The following is a 21,122-nucleotide window of genomic DNA, read 5'->3' on the forward strand; positions in this document are numbered from 1 at the left end:
AGGTGCCAGATGAGGAGGTCCCATCACACCCCTATTTTACAGATGAGGAAAATTTAACCACAGAGAGGTTAGGTAATTCGCCTCAGGTCACACAGGTAACAAATGGCAGGAAGTGAAAGGAAAAGAAGGCCATGGCCGGCCTGGGATGGAAAAGGGAGACCCATGGAGATGGGGAAACAAAGAGCTTGAGCCCAAGTATCTCTGGCCCTACCCACCTGTTGACCTCATCCTTTACCACTCTCATTTCCTAGCCCCCCACAATGGCCTTCCTACTCCTCCAATGCACCAGCTCAGTCTAGCCCCTGGGGTCTTTGCACTCTTTCCCCTTCCTTTTCATTCAAGTCTTTTTTTTTTTTTTAAAGATTTTATTTATTTATTTGACAGAGAGAAATCACAAGTAGGCAGAGAGGCAGGCAGAGAGAGAGGAGGAAGCAGGCTCCCCGCTGAGGAGAAAGCCCGATGTGGGGCTTGAACCCAGGACCTGGGATCATGACCTGAGCCGAAGGCAGCGGCTTAACCCACTGAGCCACCCAGGCGCCCCGCATTTGAAAGAGATTCAAATGTGATCTCTTCAGAGAGTCCTTCCTTCCCCGTCCCCCATTCCCCCCACCACCACAAATTGTCCAGATGTCTGCCACTTACTCTGAAATCCATAAGAAAGAAAATGGGTTGATGGTTGGGTTGACGGATGGGGAGGTGAGAAAGCAAGTACAATAAAACGTTAATGGTAGAATCTAGGTGGTGGGTCTATGAGGAGGGTTCGCTGTAAAATTATTTAAACTTTGCTGCATGTTGGAAATATTTCCTAATATATATTTCCTAATACATAGTCACCTAATACTGGTGAGCAGGGGTAATCTTCTAGAGACTAAAGAGGCAACAAAAGGTCCCACTATTTCTATCCCATCATCTCATTTTATCCCCTACCTAGCATTTATCATGCTTGTTGATAATGTTTGTCTCTTTATTGTTTACTTATGTGTTCGTATCTTGCTTGTTGTCTAGTCATTGAAATATAAGCCTCCTGAGAGGAGAGGCATGGGCACCAATTCTCTCCAGTGTCCAGGACGACGGACACCTAGTGGGTGCTCAGCAAACATGTATTCTTAATAGCCTCTCAGGAGAGGGCCCAGGAGCTAGGCCCACCCCAGACTCACCGCAGGAGCCACACTCAGCAATAAACATAATGTCCCAGCCTGGGGTCACTAGAAGGGAAGAGGGAAACCCCCAGCGATTGGAGGCTGTGAGTTGGCCTGAAAAGAGGGCAACAGGTGGAAGTTTCCTCCAGCCTTCATTCCTATCCCAGACATTTTAATAGAGACCGGCAACCATTCTCACACTTCCACAATTAGGCCCCGCCCCCAAGCCTAGTTACACACGCACACAGACACCCTCACACCCCCAATCCCACCCCCAAGCCCCCTCTCCAAGGCTCTGCCCAAAGCAAACAGCCCCCCCCTCAGCCTTTCTGACATCAGGTTGCCCTCGGGCCCAGGTCCTACCCTCTTAGCCCCAACACTGCCCCCTGCATCTTAAACTCCACCCCAAAAGCATCTTTCAGTCCAGGCACCACTTGCCTAATTTAGATCCTCCATTCTCAGTTCCGCCCTAAATCCGTTTCTTCCTCTCTAACATAAGCCCTAGTCTCCTTTAAGGTTAGCAGGGAGAAGCGCCCCAGGGAAACCCTAGAGCCTGGATTCAAAAATTAGGGAGCCTGGATCTGTGAAGCCTAAGTGAAAGCAGGTGTTAAGAGAGGAGGTAGTCCCTCGTTTGTTCTGGGAGGACCCTTGAAGCCCCCAACCTAGAGCCACGCCCCATTGTGCTGACTCTCCATTGGATAGTGTATTCCGCTCTGCCTCTCTGATTGGTCCCTCCGCAATCCCTCTAGCCAAACCTCCTCTGTATTGGGCAGTCCCAAGTCACCCTCTCTGATTGGTCCTTGAGTTCCAAATTCCCTGCTCCTGATTGGGCAACTCCTCGTACATGCCTCTTCCTGATTGGATTGTTTGCAATCATGAGTCTGGAGGCTGACAGAAGTTCAACGACGTGGGAAGGAGGAGAGAGAGAGGGGAGGGGAAGGAAGAGGAACGGATGAATCCCTAAATTCCCTGCTGGAGAGAGGGAGTGGCCCTTGACCACCAGATACCCTTGAATCAAAGTTCTAACTGTGCAAACCCCTAGCAGTGGGGTTTCAGGCAACTATTTTGGCTTCTGTGCCTCAGTTTATTCATCTGTAAATTGGGGATAATTATGATACCATTCTCATAAGATTTTGTAAAGATTAAATGAGTTAACAGCTGTAAAGGGCTTATAGAAGTACTTGGCACATAGGAAGCCCTCAATCAAAGAGTTAACTATTATTATTAATTTGATCATGTAAGTGCACGACCTTGGACAAGTCCTTTTGCCTTCTTGACCTCTTAACTGAACGACCTCTCCTTCTTCCATCTCTAGCCATGAGAGACTGAGGCTGTGATCACAGCGAGAAGTTAACTTGTTCCCGGCAGAGAGGGGTTGGGGAGGGCACCAAGAAAGGTGCCAGAAAGAAACTCAAATCCCTCCCCCCAAATACTGGCGTGGGGGAGGAGGAGAGGGCGTTTGTACGCGATTTCTTTATGCAAAGGACTTGTCCTGACCGGGAACAAGGGGGTAAAGGGATGGGCTGAGCCGGGTGGTGAGGGGATGGGTGTGTTCTGGCTGGAAGGGTTGGGGAGTGGTTGGAGCTGGGCTTGTGGACCCATCCCCAGGAATGACAGGGCTGGGGGAGGGGCAGCCCAGGTCCAAGGTCATTGTGTCATTGTTACCATGGCAACGAACACCTCTCTACAGGGAACCTGAAAAGGGGTGGTGGGGGGAGGGAGCTCCCAGGTCCCTACATCTGGGGACAGAGAAAGGACCAGAGACCAGGAGGAGAAGCACAGAGAAAGAGTGCTTATCTCTGTGAAGACCTGCCCATCTCAGAATTCTCAGAGCCTGGTACACTGTGGGTGCTCAATAAATGTCCCTCAGAGACAAAGACAGAGGGTCCAAGAGACTCAAAAGCCCAGACATACCACATGAAAGAAAAAAAGAATCTCCCAACTGGGGTGGGTAGGGGGTCCTTTCCCTGACCTTCAACTTCATTCCACTGAGAGCCCTAGATCCTCTCACCTTCCCTAGCCTTGGGCCCTGAGGCCTCCCTAACCCCACAAACCACCCATCACAGCAACTCCCTGAAGCAATTATGTCTGATCCTTCAACTTTTCTGCCTTTAAATTCTTCCAGCCTGGGGGCACCTGGGTGGCTCAGTGGGTTAAAGCCTCTGCCTTTGGCTCTGGACTTGATCCCAGGGTCCTGGGATCAGAGCTCCACATCCGGCTCTCAGCTAAGCGGGGAGTCCGCTTCCTCCTCTCTCTCTCTCTGCCTGTCTCTCTGCCTACTTGTGATCTGTCTGTCAAATAAATAAATAAAATCTTTAAATTCTTCCAGCCTGGGGGCTGTCTGCTAGCTCCTAGAGCTATGGTGAGAAGTAGGGAGGAGGGGAACAGGCACTCTGCCTCCTTCAGTCTCAGGAACCCAGGTGGCCATATTCCCCTAGGAGGGGGCCCCCTCCTGGTTTCAGATATTTTCCAATTCTTCCTGGAAACCCCTCCCCCACCCTTCCTCAGCCCGCCAACTCCTCCCCAGAAAAACCTACAGGCCTCTTCCTTTCTTGCCAAGAAACAGGTATCCCTCCCGCCCCTTTTCTTCTGGGACTCAGCGGGCATCTACTTGGTCTGCCTGCCCTCTGCTGGCCCAAAGCCGGTACTGCAGGGACCCTCCGCTAGCTCTCCCAAGGAGAAACAGAAACAGAACTGAGATCTCTTGAATTCCTGCATTTTAATTTCCTTAGGGTCTCAGACGTTCAGGTCCTAGGGGGTCCCAGTCCCCAGTTTCTTCAGAGACTCCGACATCAGGAATCCAGTTCCGCAGCTCAGAGGTTAACGAAAGAAAGACAACTTCTCTTGGAGCCAGGCCTCGGTGAGGTCATCAGTGGTGCGGATTTCAAATACCTGGGCAGGGAGAGTTCTCCGCATTAAGACCCACTCAGGAAGTGAAGTAGTGAGCCCTCTGGCCCCTTCCCCCGCTCAGAACAGAAGCCCAGACCCTCGGCCTCTACCTTCCCCTAGCCCTGGGGAGCCTCAGCCCCAGGCCCAGACCTTTGTGAGCTCTGCTGTCTGCACCAGTCTGTTTTTACTCCCTGCGTACATCATCTGCTGTTCAGGCTTGCAGCCTGCGTGCAAAAGAAGAGAAAAGAGCGTAACTGGGGGACCCCGCTTATCACTAAGGCCCTAGTTATGTCCTGCAGGCCCTGAAGTTTTCGAAGGGTCCTGGGAGCTGTTCTAAGGTCGTCTCTTGAAGCCATACTCAGGGTTTGGGGGCTGTTTGGGGGAGGAGCTTGTTATGCTGAGGGTCCCAGGAGATGGTTTAGAGGCCACACAGGAGTTTCTAAGTAAAGGGAGAGGTTAACTGGCTTACACACCTTGGGACTGAGGAGGACAGGTGGGCTCTTAAGGAATCTGAGCTCCCACCCCACTCCAGCACTCATGCGCCACACAGGCTGGACACTCACACAGTCACCAGTCACACGTACCTGCACCCATGGACACGCTCTTGCACACCCCAAGCACAGAATCTAAGACCCTCTTGTGGGGACAGGGAGAGCCGTGCCTCACCCACAGGACTGGAGAAGATGAAGCACAACGGGTAGGACACTCGGCCGTCCTCGTGCACGTACTTGTAGCTGTAAACCACAAACCTACACCAGCCAAAGGGAAATCAAATTCAGTACTTCTGCCTGGAGCCCAGGCCCAATGCCCATTACCGGAGTCCACTGTCTTAAAATCTTGCCTGAGTCTGAGAACTTAGGGCTAACAAATGAGACCCCAGGATACATACCATAAACACAAAAGGATGAAAAATACTCATTGTGGTAAGTGCTTGTTTGATTCACAATAACCCCCTGACATAAGTGCTCTTGTTATCCCCATACTACAGATGGGAAAACCGAGGCCCAGAGTAATTTAACTGGGTTTCTGTGGATACAGGAAAGATTTGAGCCCAGGGAATTCGTGCCAGAGTGTAAAGGCTCAAGCACTACGTGGGACCATCCAGAGCTCTAGACCTCTGAGACGAAGGCCAGCTCCCATCATTTGCCAAGCCCAAGGCAAAATGGAAATGTGGGGCCTGCTGTTCAAAAGGCAAGAGAAAAGCTGTTCCCTTTGCTCTGCAGTCTCTGTCCAGACTGGTCACGGGCTCTTTAAATTTACTACTTCAAGACGGGCTCTCTTGGGCATGGGGACACTCACAGGGGAAGTACAGCCGCTGGCTCACTTATAGACAGACCCTGGAAATTGTCATGCAGGGGGTGTCTGCCAACCCTGACTCTGACTCTGACCCTCCCCCATCCGCCCTCAGGCCCCATGCCTGGGACAGAGGGTAGCAGTGCTCCCTGGGCGGTGGGGGTGACCAGGGGAGAACCTGACCAACCAGGGCTGATGGAGGGACCATGTGTGAGCTGAAGGCGGCTCCAAGCCCCCAGCACATGCTCCACTTGTCCCACCAGACTTTACACAAAACACGAACTCAAAGATAAAACTATAAAAAATTTCCAGATGGCAGGCAGCCGCAGAGCACTAAGCCCCGTCTTGTGTTTGAGACTCCCTTCTGTGCATGGGGCCCAGCGTGACTGTACTTGTCAGACACCTGGGGAGCCAGTCCTGGCTGGGATGGAGAGCCTGAGATGGAGGGTCAAAATCCTGGTGCACCCCAAATTTACCCCAGTGGAGATGTAAAATCTAAACATGACTAGGCTTCAAAGGAGTGTCGAAGACCTCCTTTGTACTAGCTTAGGAGGCTTCACACAGGATTCTCCCCAATCATTAAAGGTCAAACAACTCCCCCACTTCCCAAAGTATTCTCAGGCATTGAAAAAGGAAAATTTCATTTTTTGTTTAATGAAGTGCAATCATGAGACTGAAACCTGACAATGTTTGTACAGGGAAAAAAAAAAAAAAAGAGCAAGCTCTAATATCACATTACTACCAGTGTAAAATTCTACAATAAAATATTAGTATACAAACAAAAAGTTCTAGGGTGTGAATTCGTGGCCTCGAACCCAGACCAGAGCCCGTGATTAATACTGGAATCCAAGGGGTCTCTCAGTCTGTTCCTTCATCATCACCCTCACCCCTCCCCGGCCTGACCCTCCCCTCACTACCCCCAGGATACCTGGGCTGTCTCTCTGGCAACTCTGTTTTTAATTCCTCTGGAGAAATGTTCTGGGGGTGAGGGGGAGAAAAAGAAAAGACCGTCATTAAGTAAGGTCGACCTATGTGCCTAGGCACTGGTCTAAGAAACACACATAGATCAACTCACTGATTTCTCCCATAATTCTGTGCAGTAGCTTCTCCTTAGCCCCACTTTACAGGTGAGCAAACTGAGGCCCAGGGTTGTTAAGACACCAGTCCAAGGTTGTGGAGAGCAAGCCACGGGATTCAGATTTGAATCTGGGTTCAAATCGTAGCCATTTTGCTACACTATCTTTCAGAGGACCTGAGAGGGCCCAGCTCCTAGTCGATCCTCCCACCACCACCCCGTCAAACAGCCCCAGCCTCCAGCCTCAGCCTCCATGGGTCACCCCCTCAAATCCTTACCACAACACTATGAAGTAAGCCTTATTAGCATCCTTGTGTGACTGATAAAGACAGCAAGGCAAGAAAGGGGGAGGTCTATCCTTTTATGCAGGATTTCCACTAGCTTTTTGTTGATTTATCTGGAAACTTTCATTTACATGCCAATAAAATATCATCATCATTGTCATCACCATCATTATTTTATTGAGTATATTCTATGTGCGGGACCCACTTCTAAGCCCATGACAAGGATTAAAGCACTAAATCATAGACCCTAAGAGGTAGGTACAGGTATCCCCATTTCACAGATGAGAAAACAGAGACCCATATAGGTGAAGTCTCTTGCCTCAAGTCACAACTGAGCTGGGATTTGACCTCCAGTCCTGTCTAGCCCCCAAAGTCAGGCTTTTAGCATCAGCTCCAGCCCCCTGGTTCTCGCAGTCACACCCTGCCCTTCTCGGTGGCCCCATCCATCCCAGACCCTCACCTGAAATTCTTCCTCGAGCACGACCATCTGCCGGTCCTTGTCCACCTTCACTGGGGAGGGATGGCATATAGGGGTTAGTCGCCCCTTCGATCCAGTAGGGACACTAGCCAGACTTCCTTGTTTGTCCCCACCCCCTCCGCCAACCTTCCAGGGGAAGAGATGACACTCACTGATTATGGCTGCATTGTCTGTCTCTTTTCTGAAGCGAAATTTTCTCAGCTTTTCCTTTAGTTCAGGGTCCACCTCGCACACCACCAGGGAATCCGACTGCCAGAGAAGCCCAGGAAGAGCTTAAGAGAGCGTAAGCCCCCACCCCACCCCATCACCTTCCCTCAACCTCAGTTTCTCCAACTACTAATGAAGAGGTGGGCCTGATGGCCCATAGGACGCCCCGGGTACAATTAGGGAAAAGGTGCTTTCCGCAGGGTGGAAGGTGCCGCCCCTTACCAGTGCACGCATTTGGGGAGCAGGGCAGAGGCTGGGCTCCAGCCCTCTAGGCAGGTGCCCTCAGGGAACACTTGAGGATCTGCTTGCTCGGGGGCTAAACCTGGAGCCAGCATCTCTCTTCCCCCAGCCAGGCCCTTTGCTGCAATGGGGTCACCCTCCCAGCCCCTGACTAGCCCCCAGGCTGACCTTCACCCAGGCAATCTCCCAACCCTGACCCCACCCCAGCCCCCAGCCCTTCCCATACACCCCTCAGCCCCCTAACCATGACTTTTCTGTCCACAGGCCTCTTCTTTTCTCAGTTCCGCTGTCTTCTAGAGTTGGGGACCAGGGCTGCAGGGGGCGGGGTGTGGGGCAGAGGAAAGGTTTCATCCAACACCACATCCTGTTTATGCCCATTCTGGGACAACTGTCTCAGAAGGCTCCTCCCCTTCCTTCCTTCCCCTCATCTGCCAGGACCTCCCAGGCTTTGCAATCACCCAGACCTGGATTCAAATGCTGCCTTGCTGTGTGATCCTAGCTAGGTAGCTTCATCCCTCTGATTTAGGATTCCTGTAGGGATAAAACAGCCTTACATACCTCCTGGCATGGTGGACATGCTCAATACACTGTAGATCAGAGCTCTGGGGCGCCTCTGTGGCTCAGTGGGTTAGGGCCTCTGCCCTTGGCTCAGGTCATGATCTCAGGGTCCTGGGATCAGCCGCAACGGGCTCTCTGCTCGGCGGGGGGCCTGCTTCCTCCTCTCTCTGCCTGCCTCTCTGCCTACTTGTGATCTCTGTCAAATAAATAAAAATTTTTTTAAAAAAGAGAGAGAGGGGCGCCTGGGTGGCTCAGTGGGTTAAGCCGCTGCCTTCGGCTCAGGTCATGATCTCAGGGTCCTGGGATCGAGTCCCGCATCGGGCTCTCTGCTCAGCAGGGAGCCTGCTTCCCTTCCTCTCTCTCTGCCTGCCTCTCTACCTACTTGTGATCTCTGTCTGTCAAATAAATAAATAAAATCTTTAAAAAAAAATAAATAAAAAAGAGAGAGAGACTCTTTTAGCTCCTCCCCTCCTCCAGGAAGTTCTCCTGGACCATCCCCACTCTGGAATATTTTAATTCCAGAGTAGAAAAGGGGAACTTAGGGATGTTTGCTAGCCAAACTGCCACCCACCATGTTGATGGGGATATCGAGATTCCACATTATCCCGTGGAGACTCCACTCCACTATTCCAGGTAATGCTGGACTTTTTTCCTGCACTTATTCAGCCTCAGGGGCCTAATAACGGGCCCTACAACAATGGTGTCCAATTGTGTCAGACCAGTACCCCCTTTTTTATTAAGTGCATTTTGTGTTGCCCCCTTTCCCACCATGAAATCAAAGTCCTAGATAATGTAACCTACTTATACCACAAACCCCTGCCCCCAAAATCAATACAGTGTCCTGTCATATAAAGGAGAAATAAAAGGGAAGTAATTTATGGGAAAATTCCCTGTATTTCAGTGAGAAAATAAAAGCCAACAAGAGACTCTTCACTAGGGGCGCCTGGGTGACTCAGTGGGTTAAAGCCTCTGCCTTCAGCTCAGGTCATGATCTCAGGGTCCTGGGATTGAGCCCCACATCTGGCTCTCTGCTCAGCGGGGAGCCTACTTTCCCCCCCCCCCCGCCCCCGCCTTTCTGCCTACTTGTGATCTCTGTCAAATAAAAAAAATCTTTGGGGAAAAAAAAAAAAAAAAAAAAAGGACTCTTCACAGGTTCCTGCTCCCCAGTGGCTGGCCCGCCATATTGGCTGGGCTTCCCCCCACCCCCACCCCTCACCTTCCTGAATCCCTCCACAGGCACCGGACTCCGCCCCAATCCCCCCGACTGACAGGCGCCACTGGAGCTACTTTCCCTGCATCATCAATGTTCCCATCCCTACTAGATCTTTCAGTCTACATGTGGGGTTGTCTTCCTTCTTTTTTTAAAATTTTTTTTAGACTTTATTTATTTGAGAGACACACAGAGAGAGAGAGCGCGCATGAGAGGGGAGAAGGTCAGAGGGAGAAGCAGACTCCCCAGGGAGCTGGGAGCCCGATTCCGGGACTCACGGATCATGACCTGAGCTGAAGGCAGTGGCTCAACCAACTGAGCCACCCAGGCGCCCTGGGTTGTCTTCCTTTTCCTTCTTACAAACGAAGAACCCTATCTTCCGTCCAGCATTGCCCATTCATTTCCTTCCCTTTTCAGCAAAACTTCTCTAAAGAATCATCTACACTTGCTGCCTCCAATGTCTCCTCCTGATTCTCTTCAACTCTCTCCCAGCAGATTGTGACTCCTGTCCCGATCCCCTGACGTAGCCTTGTCTGGGCCACCAACGACCTCTACGGTGTTGGACCTACTGGTCAATTCTCAATCTTCGTCTGTTGTGCCCTGTCAGCTGCATGTGTCATGGTCCATCCCTCTCTGTGCCCTGAAGAAACACTTTCTTCACTTGGCTTTCAGGACAACACCCTGGCCTGGGTTTCCTCCACGTGTTCTGGCTGTGCTCCTTCCCAGCCTCCTGCTGATTCTTCCTTTTAACAGTGGGGTGTTCCAGGGCTCAGTCCTTTGTCTCCTTCTCTTTTCCACCTACCGTCCTCTCCTGATCTCATCTAGTCTCTTGGCTTTCAAAGGGCATACCCCAATTATTTCTCCAGCCTAGGTTTCTCTGTGGATTCTAGATAGACTCCTACATCCAGCTGCTAAGCTGATTATCTCCACATGGATGTCTCAGTCATCCTTAACCTGTCTCATTCCTCTCATCGTACATCAGAATTGTCAGTTCTGAACTTGGATATGTAACCAGAACCTGTCCATCTCCCCCCTCCATGCACGGCCCATACCCTGGTCCCCCAAACCTTCATCTCCTGCCTGAACTCTTGCAGCAACCTCCTCACTGTCCCTTTGTGCCCCCCCCCACACACACTCTATTTTTCACAGGACTGCCATAGGGATCCTAATAAAACCCAAGGCAGATGACACACTTCCTCTCTCAAACCCTCCTACAGCTTCCATGTGATTTGGGTAAAAGCTAGAGTCCTTACAGTGGCCTTTATCTGCCACCACCCCTCCTCCATTACCACCTGGACCTTGTCTTCTCCTACCCTCCCCTCTTTGGTCACTCCATTGCAGCCACATTATCCTCTTTGTGGTTCTGTGAATAAGCCTGCCACTGGGCCTTTGCACTTGCTGTTCCCTCTTTTAGGAACCTTCCTTCCCTTATGGTTTACCCCTTCCTTTCTTCAGATTTCTGCTCAAACCTCACCTGATCACACCTTTCCCCCAGCTAAAACAGTGCTGACCTCATCACTCCATCCCCTCAACTTGCTTTATTTTTCCCTGTAGTACATATCACCAAGTCACATTATATTTATTTATTTATTGTGTCCCCTAGAGGCACCTGCATGGCTCAGTGGGTTAAGCCTCTGTCTTCGGCTCAGGTCATGATCTCAGGGTCTTGGGATCGAGCCCCACATGGGCTCTCTGCTCAGCGGGGAGCCTGCTTCCCCCCTCTCTCTCTGCCTGCCTCTCTGCTACTTGTCATCTATCTCTGTCAAAATAAATAAATAAGATCTATTTATTGTGTCCCCTCAACCAGAATGTAAGCTTCAGGCATGAATGTAAGCTTTGTTCCATTGTTGAATTTCTAGAAACAAGGTTCTAGTGAACCTTGAAGCCCCTGACACATGTTAGGTACTTGAGTATCACTGAGTGAATAAATGAAATGGTATCTATTGAACTACTCTACATGTCGCGAAGGTTTTTGCTTAAACAGAGGAGGTAATGGATGGGATTTGATACCCTCTGCCAGCCGGCTTGAAATGAACTTTCCTCACTGCATTTTCCTCTCTGTCTGGCTGTCCCTTCTCAATCTTGGACAGATGCCCATTCCTTTGCTCAAACCTTAGGTGTCCTCCTTTCTTAGGGTTCTGTTGAGTCCTTGTCTCCATTCATCCTTCATATCCTCCAAGGCTAGATCACCCACAGCTTCAATTACCATCTTTGATGAACCTCAAATCTTGGTTTCCGGCCCCAAGTTCTCTTAAGCTCCAGACACGGCGCTGTGCAGCCTCCTGTCCCCACCCCCCGCCCCCACCTCGCCCCGCTGCTGGGTAGCCCACACTGGACTCAGCATCTTCCAAACTTGCTTCTCCTCTGGGTCTCCTTTTCAGGGAGAAACCACCAACCCCTAACCCCCCACCCAAAGGCCTTGTCTAGGATTTCAACCTCTCTCCCGGCTCTGCAGCCAGCCAGTCCCAAGACAGGTTCACTAGGCCTCCTGGGCGTCTCTCCCGCCCACACCCCCTCCCTTTCCCACAGTCCCTCCCCAGTGCAAACGTCCCTGTTCCACTCCAACTGCCTCCCTTTACTGAAGGCCCCCAGTTTTATTCCCTCCAATCCACGCTCCATATGAAAGCCAGAGCCATCTTTCCAAATCCCCAACTCACCATGACTCTCCCTGACTTGAAGCCCTTCCATGGCTCCCTAGCGTCCTCAAAACAAGCCCAAACTCCCTCAAGTGGCCAAACATCTGGCCACAGCTCATTTCCCACCACTCCTTGCCCGGAACAATACACTCCGTCCACCCCGACTGTATTGAGTTCCTCTAAGACGCCATGTCTCGGTCACCTTCTGGGTGAGGGCCCCCGCTCCGCTTAGTCACCAGATCCAGGAAAGTTTGTGGAATGAACAGATTACAATAGTCAAAGCAACAACTCCCATTTGTTGACGGCCTCCATTGTGCCAAGCGCTTTCTACGCATCGTCTCTTTCAATCCTATTCCCACTTGGGACACGAAGCAGCAGGTTCAGACACAGTTGCGGTGATAGAGCTGAGACTCCAGAAGCCTGAGCGCCAAACTGCAACCTGGCCGCTCGGGCCCACTCGGGCCCAGGCCTTAGGCGGACGGTGTAAGAGGGGCGGGGAGGCAGGCCTTGAACACCAGATTCGGGAATTGTGACCTAGCTCACAGCCGCTGAGGTAGACGCGCGCGAGACTGCCCCCTGCGGGCGGGGAGGCCCAATCCCCGGCTGCGCAGCGCCCGTCGCCCATGGCAACGCCGCTCGCGCCCCGCCCGCCCGCCCCCAGGTCCCGGAGGGGCAGACTGCCCGTCAGCCCCGCGGCCAACCAATCCCAGCGCGTGGAGGGCGGGCCTCTTGGGCCTCGCTCAACCCCCAGCGCTCCCCTCTCCGCCAGGACCCCGCCTTTCTCCGCGCACACCTCCCGCCCTTCGGGCTGCCCTCGCCGCCCGTTGGCGGGCGCGCCGTTCGTCACCGCGGCGTGAGCTAATGCCGGCGCGCAGCGGCCCCGGCGGGGCGGGGCCAGGGGCGGTGACGCACGGCGCGGTGACGCAGCGCGACGGCGGCGGCGGCGGTGGTCGGTGCGGGAGGAGGGAGGGGAGCTCGCGGGCCGGAGAGGGGGCGACGGCAGCGGCGGGGCCCTGAGGAGGCCCGAGCGGCGGCGGCGGCGGCGGAGGCCAAGGCGGTGAGTCGCGGACAGGGCCGGGCGGCGGCAGGGCGGCGGCGGGTCGGGGCGCGCGGGGCTCACCTCAGGGCGCCCCAGGCCGCGCGGGCGGCCCCGCCCCCTCAGGGACCCCGAGCCGCGGGCGGCGGCGAGCGCGGGCCTCGGGGGTCCCGGCCCTCGAGAGAATTCCCCACCCCCGACCCCCGAGTCGCCCGCCCAGGCCGCCTGGGAAGCTTTTCTCCGAAACCCTCCTCACACCCTAGGGACCGCGAGGGGCCGGGGGACCTTCCCCCGAACACCCCCCCCCCCCCCCCCCGCAGGTCTGCCTCAGACTCCTCCCTGGAGGGCGTTCCCGCAGCCCCGCCAAAGCCGCCCCAGAGCCCCCTGAAAACCCGCACCCCTCCTCCGGCCCGAAATCTTTCCGAAAGACCCTCCCCCCCCCGCCCGCCTTACGTCCACAGAATCTTGTCCAGACGCCGACTTAGGTCTCGGAAATCTTCCTCAGCGAACCCCTCCTCTGGCCCCAGATCCCCCATCCTCCTCCTCCGTCCAGAAATATTCCCCGGAGGCCACTCCTCATCTATTCCAACAATGTGTGTCATATCTCCTCCCCAAGCCTCCCTCATAAGCCCTAAAAATCTCCTGCAGTCTCCCTGAGATCCCCTCCAGACCCCGCACATTCCAGAAATCTCCCCCAGAGACCTATTTCGCATATCTCCACAATCTCCTCAGGTCTTCCCACTCATAGGTCCCAAGAATTTTCCCTCCTACCTACCCCCAAACCAGAAATCACCTGGCCCCCAAATCTCCAAACCCCCTCCCTGCCACCAAGCCCTTTGGAATGTCCCTGATATACCCTGAAAGTCTTTCTCAGAGACTCTCTGAAATGTCCTCACATCCCCAAAATTCACCTGGAGGACCCTCTCTCCACCCAAGCGCCAGCCATCTCCCGTACACACTCCCCCTTCGCAAAGTCATCCCTTAGGACCCTTCCACAGATCCCAAAGATTTCTCCCAAAGATTTGGGGTCCCTCAGGTCTCACCAGCCTGAAATGCCTTAGAGATCACCCTCACATACTCCAAGAATCTTCCCCCAAGACCACCCTCACTTCTCCCAAATACCTCCTCCAGAGAGTCACTGAAATCTCTGGAGAACTCATATCCCATATTCCAAAAGCCTTTTCCACAAGCCCTGTTACCTATCCCAACTCTTTCCCGGTAACTTACACCACATGTTCCAGAGATTTCTTCAGGATTCCAAAAAGGTCCCTTGTAGTCTCTGATATCCTCTAGAATCCTCTTTAGATGACCCTTGAAAATCTCCCTTTCTAGACTGGCTTTTAGTTGAAGTTTCAAAACCTGTTAAATTTTAAGACTCTTCATGATCTCTGGGAGATGCAGTTTTTCCAAGATGTCCTCACATCTTCTTGGAGACCTTGGCAACCCCTCGAGATCTGGGATAAGCCCTTGAAATCCCTCCCAGAGATCCTTCCGACACCCCCCAGAACCCACTGAATCACTGTTCAGAGACCTCCTGCCTTATTAAGACACTTCTAGAGACTTCCCTTCCTGAGCTCTTCCTCACAGGTTCCCTCACATCCTCTAGAACCCCCTCCCTATTCAGTCTTCCCTTAAAATAACTGAGGTCCTGCTCTTAGAAAGTCCCAGAATTCTTTCTGAAAGACCTTCTACCCTGACATTCCCACATTCTACTCAGAAGACCCACTTTTCCCATACTTTATCTTTCGAAGACTTTACTCAGAGGTTTCTCCTCATCTGAGCTCTCTTAGGAGTTCCTGAAGAGATCTCTGCCATCCTGCTCCAGCACATCCAAAGCCTTTCTCTGGAGACCACACCTCCCACAGACACCCTTTAGAGAATTTTCTTCAAAATTGCCCTGCGTCGACAACCTAATCCTCAGCACTTTCTGAGACTTCTTCGGAACATTGCCTCATGCATCCATTCAGTACCCTATCAGATTTACCCCTTTTAGGATTCCTATTTACATCCTCTCACCACCTCTGTTCTCTTTTCTTTGAAATCAACTTAGAGATCCTTCTTAGCTCTAAGCCTCCTTCCCCACATTGTCCCTTCAGAGGTCCCCAGCATCTTCCAGGTTCCCCTCACCCTCTAGAGCCTCCACTGTCTCCTTTTAACGAAAAGATCCTCAAGAGACAGCCTCACCTTGAAATCTCAACCTTCAGAAACATCTCAGGCTGGTTTTTTTTTTAAGTTTCATCCTCAAAGACTCCTCCTCCCTTTGGAGATTGAGAGACCCTGAACCCCCTCCTTAGAGACTTCCTGAGGACTCCCCCATTTTCTTTTCAGCAGCCTTCTCCTTCTTTTTCCTGTTTGAAGGCCTCCTCACTAAAGAATCCCTTCCCCTATACCAGTGATCCTTAAAGCACGGTCCTTGGGCCAGCAGCATCAACATCACCTGGGAACTGGTTAGAAATGCAGATTCTTGGGTCCAGCCCAGACCTATTGAATCCGAAGACCTGAGAGTAGGATCCAGCAGTCTGTTTTTAGGGACCCACCTGGTGATTCTGGTGCATGCTTGAGTTTGAGAACCATTGTCCCCCGAGAGGATTTCCCTTTTGCAACAGAAAGCCCCCTGAAAGATGCTTCAGGGTATACCTCTGGACTCCTCCCCACCCCCATTTTCCTGAGAGTCCCCTTTGTGAAATATCCATCCTCCAAAAAGTCTGCCTCCTTGAAAGGATTCTGGCTTCTCTCAGAGGTTACCCCACCCTCTGAGCAATTACTTCATATTCCACCTTCGAATGGTTTCTTTCCAGGTCTCCCTCAGCACTTTCACCTTCTGGCTTCCCCTCCACACCATACCCCAGCCTTTGGGGCTTCCGCTTCAAATTGCTATCTCCTTGAACACATGTCCATTTCTAATCTTCATCTGTTTCTCTCCACGTAGGCACTCTCCCTTTAAGACACCCTCAGGTCTTTTCATTCTCTCTGTCTTACTGTTGAGAGTCCTCTCTTTTACTTCTTAGAGCACTACTCACCTCCCTTGTAGTTTTTCATGTGCTTGTCTACTCATCCTCACTGGACTAGCCAGTCTGGAAAGTACTGGGATGTGTCTTTCTTGTCTCTGAATCCCACACTGGGATCTGCCCTCTGTAAGTTACTGGGAATTATTAGAGAATGGGCAACTCCTCCTTCTGCATTTGGCAAGAAATCTCTAAGTTTTTCAGATCTCACTCCCCATTCAGGTTCTATACACCTTCCCCACCCCCTCTTGTCCTCTCTCTCTACCTAGCTCCCATTGTCTCTCCTCCTAGAAGAGGCTGTCTTGCCCCTCCTACTGCTGTTTGAGGGACTTTTCTGTATGCTCACTCCTGATTCTGAGCTGCCTTAGGTCCTATTCTCATGGTGACCTACCTCACCCCATCCTGGTTAGCTTCTCAGCCTTTGTAAGTCTGGGGCCTCCACAGGGCTCTCAGCTTTCTCTGAGGGATTCTGTTTCTCTCTAGGGTCTAGAAGAGGAAACAGAGATCACAGGATAAACAGTGGGGCCTGCCTTCAGTGCGCTCACAGTACATTAGAGGGGTTGGGCAGGTACAAGGGGCAGAACATGAGGTACAAATTATATGCTGTGGAAATTTGGCAGTGAAAGAGGGATCCTTTTATCTGTAAAGACTTCATGGAAAGGTGGTTTTGGGGCTCAGTGATGTTCCACAGGAGTTGGGACGGTGGTGAGTAGCCTTCTAGGCAGTTAACAGCTTTGCAGTGAGCCAAAGACAAGAAGGCCTCCTCATCTCCCACCCATGGCATCTCTTCTCTTCACTTAAAGGATAGAGATGAAAGAAAACAGATCTCTTCCATCTCTGTTGTATTTGCCAGCTGCACTTTTGTGACCCATAGAGTGATAATACTAATGGCTACTATTTATTGAGTAATTATTATTTGCCAGTCACTGTCTAAATGCTTCACGTGTATTCTCATCTCATGTTCCTCATACGAACCCTATGAGGTAGGTAAGCTACAATTAATCTCATTTTATGAATGGTGAAATTGAAGACAGGTGGCACAAATAGAAGGTCTCTGGACCCTGCCGTCCCAAGATGATAGTGCCATGAGTCATAGAGTTGGATTTTCTGTTCCGATAGAATTGGGTGCAGTGAGGCATTATAGTATAATGGTTAAGTATGCAGATTCTGGGGCCAGACAGGATTTCCATCCCACATTGTCACTTACCAGTTTTGTGACCTAGAATAATTACTTCAATTTTACTCTGGTTCTTAGTTTCCACATCTAAAAAATGAAACTAATAATGATATTCTATATTATAAAATTATTGTAAGGATTGAACTAGTTAATACATATAAAGTACCTAGAACAATGCCCTGTGTATAACTGCTCAGTGTTATCAAAAATAAATGGCTCATAAATAAATGGCTTATGTGAGCCTTACTCCAGAGACAAAAATGACAGAACCTTAGTTCAAACTGGTTTAATCAAAAGAGAAGTAATTAGCTTGTGTTACTAAAAAGTCCAGGTCTGGATTGGCTTCAGACCTAGCTTTATCCAGGAGTTCAAAACAATCTTCTCAGTAATCTCTGCCCATTTCTCCAAAGAGTTAGCTTCATCCTCAACAAGTTTCTACTTTGTGGTGACTAAGATGGCCTTTAGCAACTCCAGGCTTACATCCTACTTCCTTAACAGCCTTAGTGGAAAGAGAACTCTTTCCTGAGAGCCCCAGTGTGAAAACAGTTTCTTCCCTGAATAAGTGTGAAATAACAGAAGATCCTTAGGGACATGTTTGGGGTTCTATACCCTGGAATTGTATCTTGCTTGCTGAGGTTGCTGTGATTCCATCCTACAACCTTACTGAGTACTGGTGCCAGTCTCCCTCCTCCCTTGTTCTTCAGCCCTAGTCATTCTCCACTCTGTGATTGTTTGGATCCAGAGAGAGTCAATGGTTAGTCTGACCCAACCAGACTTTCCTTTGGGATCTCACTGATAGAGACAGGGAAGAGATGGCTGCCCAGTTTTCATGGTAGCTCCAGGGTAGGGTAGTGGAATCCAGGAGTAGTGGTGTTCAGTTCTGTACTTCAGCTTTGGGTTTTTTGGACTCTGAGCTTTGTGAAGAGTTAGGTAAATTACTTTGAGTAGAGTTTTGTTTTGTTTTAGTGTAAATTTGTTGAATAGAGTCTGATTGAGGGCAGGTTATAGAACAACAGTGTATGCAGTATATAAGTTTCAACTCTAGCAGTTAAACAATTTATGGAGGCACTTTTCTAGGTACTGGACATACAGCACTGAAGAAACAGTCGAAGTATTGGAACTCATGGCGCTTACATTCTGATGGGGCAGTGGAGAGATAAATAAATCAGTGATATGTGCTATGAAGAAATTAAAACAGTAGAGTGAAAAAGAGGATAGCTGTAGCCACTATATTCAGAATGGTCAGAATTGGCCTCTGAGGAGGTGACAATTGAACCTGATAACCTGAAAGATGAGAAGGCATAGTTTTGGGGTGATCTTAGAGTGGGGCATTCCAGTCTAAGCATTGTTTTATGTGGAGAAAGGACTGCTGTAAGGGTTGAGGGGGCAGGAGGGGGAATATTTCACAGGTATATTGAGGGTGTGCTTGCTGTGTGCCAGGTGCTATGCTAGGAACTGAAAACATAGCCCTGAATAATAGAGCCACAGTCTTTCCTTCCCTCATGGATCTTACAGTCTAGGCATTTGTGGAAGAGCTGCAGCCTTCAAAGAAATGCCTTTCGATGATATCAGACCAAAAACTCCTTCCTGGGGAGATGAGGAAGACTGGGGCACATATGAACCCAGATCTGATTGATGGGAGGGAACCAGCCATGTGGTGATCTGGGGAAGAACATTTCAGGTAGAGGGGTCAACAAAAGTGACAGAAGCCTTGAGATGTGTTCAAGGAACAACAAGGAAACCAGTGTAAGGGAGAAGGGGCAAGGGATTGGAGAGGTTGACAGAGTCTAGATCACACAAGGCCTTGTGGGCCTTGGTAAGGAGTTTACATGTTCATTTAAGAGACTTGGGAAGCTATAGAGGGTCTTTAAAACAAGACAGTGACATGGTCTGACTTTGTTACTTTCTTTTTTTCTTTCTTTGTTAAGAATTTTCACTGGTGGGAGCCTGGGTGGCTCAGTTGGGTAAGCAACTGCCTTGGCTCAAGTCATGATCCCGGAATCTCGGTATCGAGCCCTGCATTGGGTTCCCAGCTCTGTGGGGAGCCCGCTTCTCCCTCTAACCTTCTCAGCTCTCATGCTCTCACTCTCTCTCAAATAAATAAACAAAATCTTAAAAAAAAAAAAAAAGAAAGGAATGTTCATTGGTTTCTGCAAGGAAAACAGGTAAAAATGGAAGCAGGAGGTTGATTAGGAGGCATTACATTTGTCGAGATGAAAAGAGATGGTAACTTGAATATGATGGTGGCAGTAAAAAATGAGAGAAATAGATATATTTTCAGTATAGAGAAAATAGGACTTAATAATGGGATTAGAGAGCTGCGGGGTGAAGGGTAGGGAGAGGGTGGTTGGGTTAAGGACATTGGGGAGGGTATGTGCTGTGAAGTGTGTAAGCCTGACGATTCACAGACCTGTATCCCTAGGGCTAATAATACATTATATGTTAATAAAAAGTTAAAAATTAAAATAATGGGATTAGAGAAAGAGAGGAATCCAGGATGATAATAGCTAACAGGTCTATAAGAATAGGTACTATTTTAAACCCATTTTACAGGTGAGAAAACAGTCACAGCAAGGTGAAATATCTTGCCCAAAGTTACACAGGTAGTAAATGGTAGGATTCTGTTTCCAACCCAGACAGCATGGTCCCAGAGCCACTTGAGTTTTGGGAAAGAAAAAGGAGGGCATGTTTAGTTGATGTTAAGAAAAAAAGAATTATCAAGACCAGATGAATAGATCTTATGGAAGAGAAAGGAGTCCAAGATGACTTTAAGAAATTCTGAATTGTCCACAAAAAGGTGATAGTTGAACCTGTGGGAGTTGATTATCAAGTGAAGGATACTAGTATAGAGAAAGGAAAGAGCTAAAGATGGCGTTTCATTGGGGAAGGGTCAATACATTGAAGCATGGGATGAGTGAAAGAGAGCAATACATGGGGGCAGGGGGAAGGGATACCAGCTTCCTCTCTACTTCAAGTTTTCCCACAGCTTTCCAGGCTGGCCTTATCTTCCAGGAGGCCCTGCCTGGCTTCTCCCCTCCTCTCCCTCTGTTCCCAAGAACTATTCATACAAAAGCCTCATTCTTGGCTGAGACAATAGTATACATATTTTGTGTACATATTTCAAGAGTTTCTGAAAATAATGGTTGATCTTTATAAAAAAGAAGTTGAGCTCCCTTGGCATCTGACATTCTCCTGTTCTTCTCAAGTCAAGATAGTGAGTTAACCATAGGTAACTAGCCTGGTCCTTGTTCATGAAGTATGAGTTCTTCAGAGGCCTAGGTGGGTGCTATAGAAGGGCTAAGAATGGGTAAGAAGGCTAACAGGACCCCCTTATTTATCCAGAGATGTTGGCATTAAAGGGTTTACCTTTTGCCCAACTTTTCTAGGCAGTGGAAGCAAACTTACAGGAGGTTGTAACATTCTTAGGAACAAGCAAGAGCTCTGAAGCCGGACGGACTGGCCTTGAAAATCTCAGCTGGGTATAGTCTTAGGTGGCTTAACCTTTTCTGTGTCTGTTTCTGCTTTTGTAAAATAATATTGTGTGTGTACATCTGTAGATAGGTGTATAATACATGTGTACCTCGTGTATATATGTGAAATACAGCATATATGTTGTTTTTAGAGTCAAATGAACTCATCCATAAAAAGCTGTTAGCATAAGGTCTAGCATATGACACGATGGGTGGTATAGGGAGATATGCTAAGCATTCATATAGGTATTTTTATACACATTGTTTCATTTCATTCTTACAACAAGATTCACTGAGGAAGAAACTGAGTTACTTGTTTAAGGTCAACAGAGCAAGTAAGTATCAGCAGGAGAGCCCAGGTTTCAGCCACATCTGACTCCACAGCCTGGCTTCTGAATGAGGAAAGCTGACCTGTGGAGGTACCT

The 21,122-nt window shown here is 50.0% G+C and overlaps 2 protein-coding genes across 6 annotated transcripts in view; one reads left to right on the forward strand and one right to left on the reverse strand.

Annotated features, from left to right (window-relative positions):
• Positions 1 to 3,839: 3,839 nt before the first annotated feature.
• GMFG (glia maturation factor gamma) lies at positions 3,840 to 12,528 on the reverse strand. 5 transcript variants are annotated; one of them, XM_047712227.1, is made up of 8 exons: positions 12,212 to 12,528; positions 7,850 to 7,917; positions 7,311 to 7,407; positions 7,141 to 7,190; positions 6,250 to 6,299; positions 4,695 to 4,777; positions 4,179 to 4,252; positions 3,840 to 4,031 (listed from the first exon to the last, which is right to left on the reverse strand). In XM_047712227.1, the coding sequence occupies exons 2-8, from the start codon at positions 7,850 to 7,852 to the stop codon at positions 3,960 to 3,962; spliced, it is 429 nt and encodes a 142-aa protein (XP_047568183.1). In that variant the 5' UTR covers positions 7,853 to 7,917; positions 12,212 to 12,528; the 3' UTR covers positions 3,840 to 3,959. The 5 variants fall into 5 exon arrangements, with proteins under 5 accessions (XP_047568183.1, XP_047568184.1, XP_047568181.1 ...); XM_047712228.1 differs by lacking the exon at positions 12,212 to 12,528 and adding an exon at positions 12,031 to 12,162; XM_047712225.1 differs by lacking the exons at positions 7,850 to 7,917; positions 12,212 to 12,528 and adding an exon at positions 8,164 to 8,316 and having other exon boundaries at positions 7,311 to 7,430.
• A 481-nt stretch (positions 12,529 to 13,009) lies between these two features.
• The window catches only part of SAMD4B (sterile alpha motif domain containing 4B), a 37,251-nt gene continuing 29,138 nt past the window's right edge, over positions 13,010 to 21,122 (forward strand). The window contains exon 1 of the mRNA XM_047709736.1: positions 13,010 to 13,066. The gene's annotated coding sequence lies outside the window, so the exon portion shown is untranslated. The remainder of the gene's footprint in view (positions 13,067 to 21,122) is intronic.

The sequence above is a fragment of the Lutra lutra genome, chromosome 17 (genome assembly GCF_902655055.1).
Source record: "Lutra lutra chromosome 17, mLutLut1.2, whole genome shotgun sequence".
NCBI lineage: Eukaryota > Metazoa > Chordata > Mammalia > Carnivora > Mustelidae > Lutra > Lutra lutra.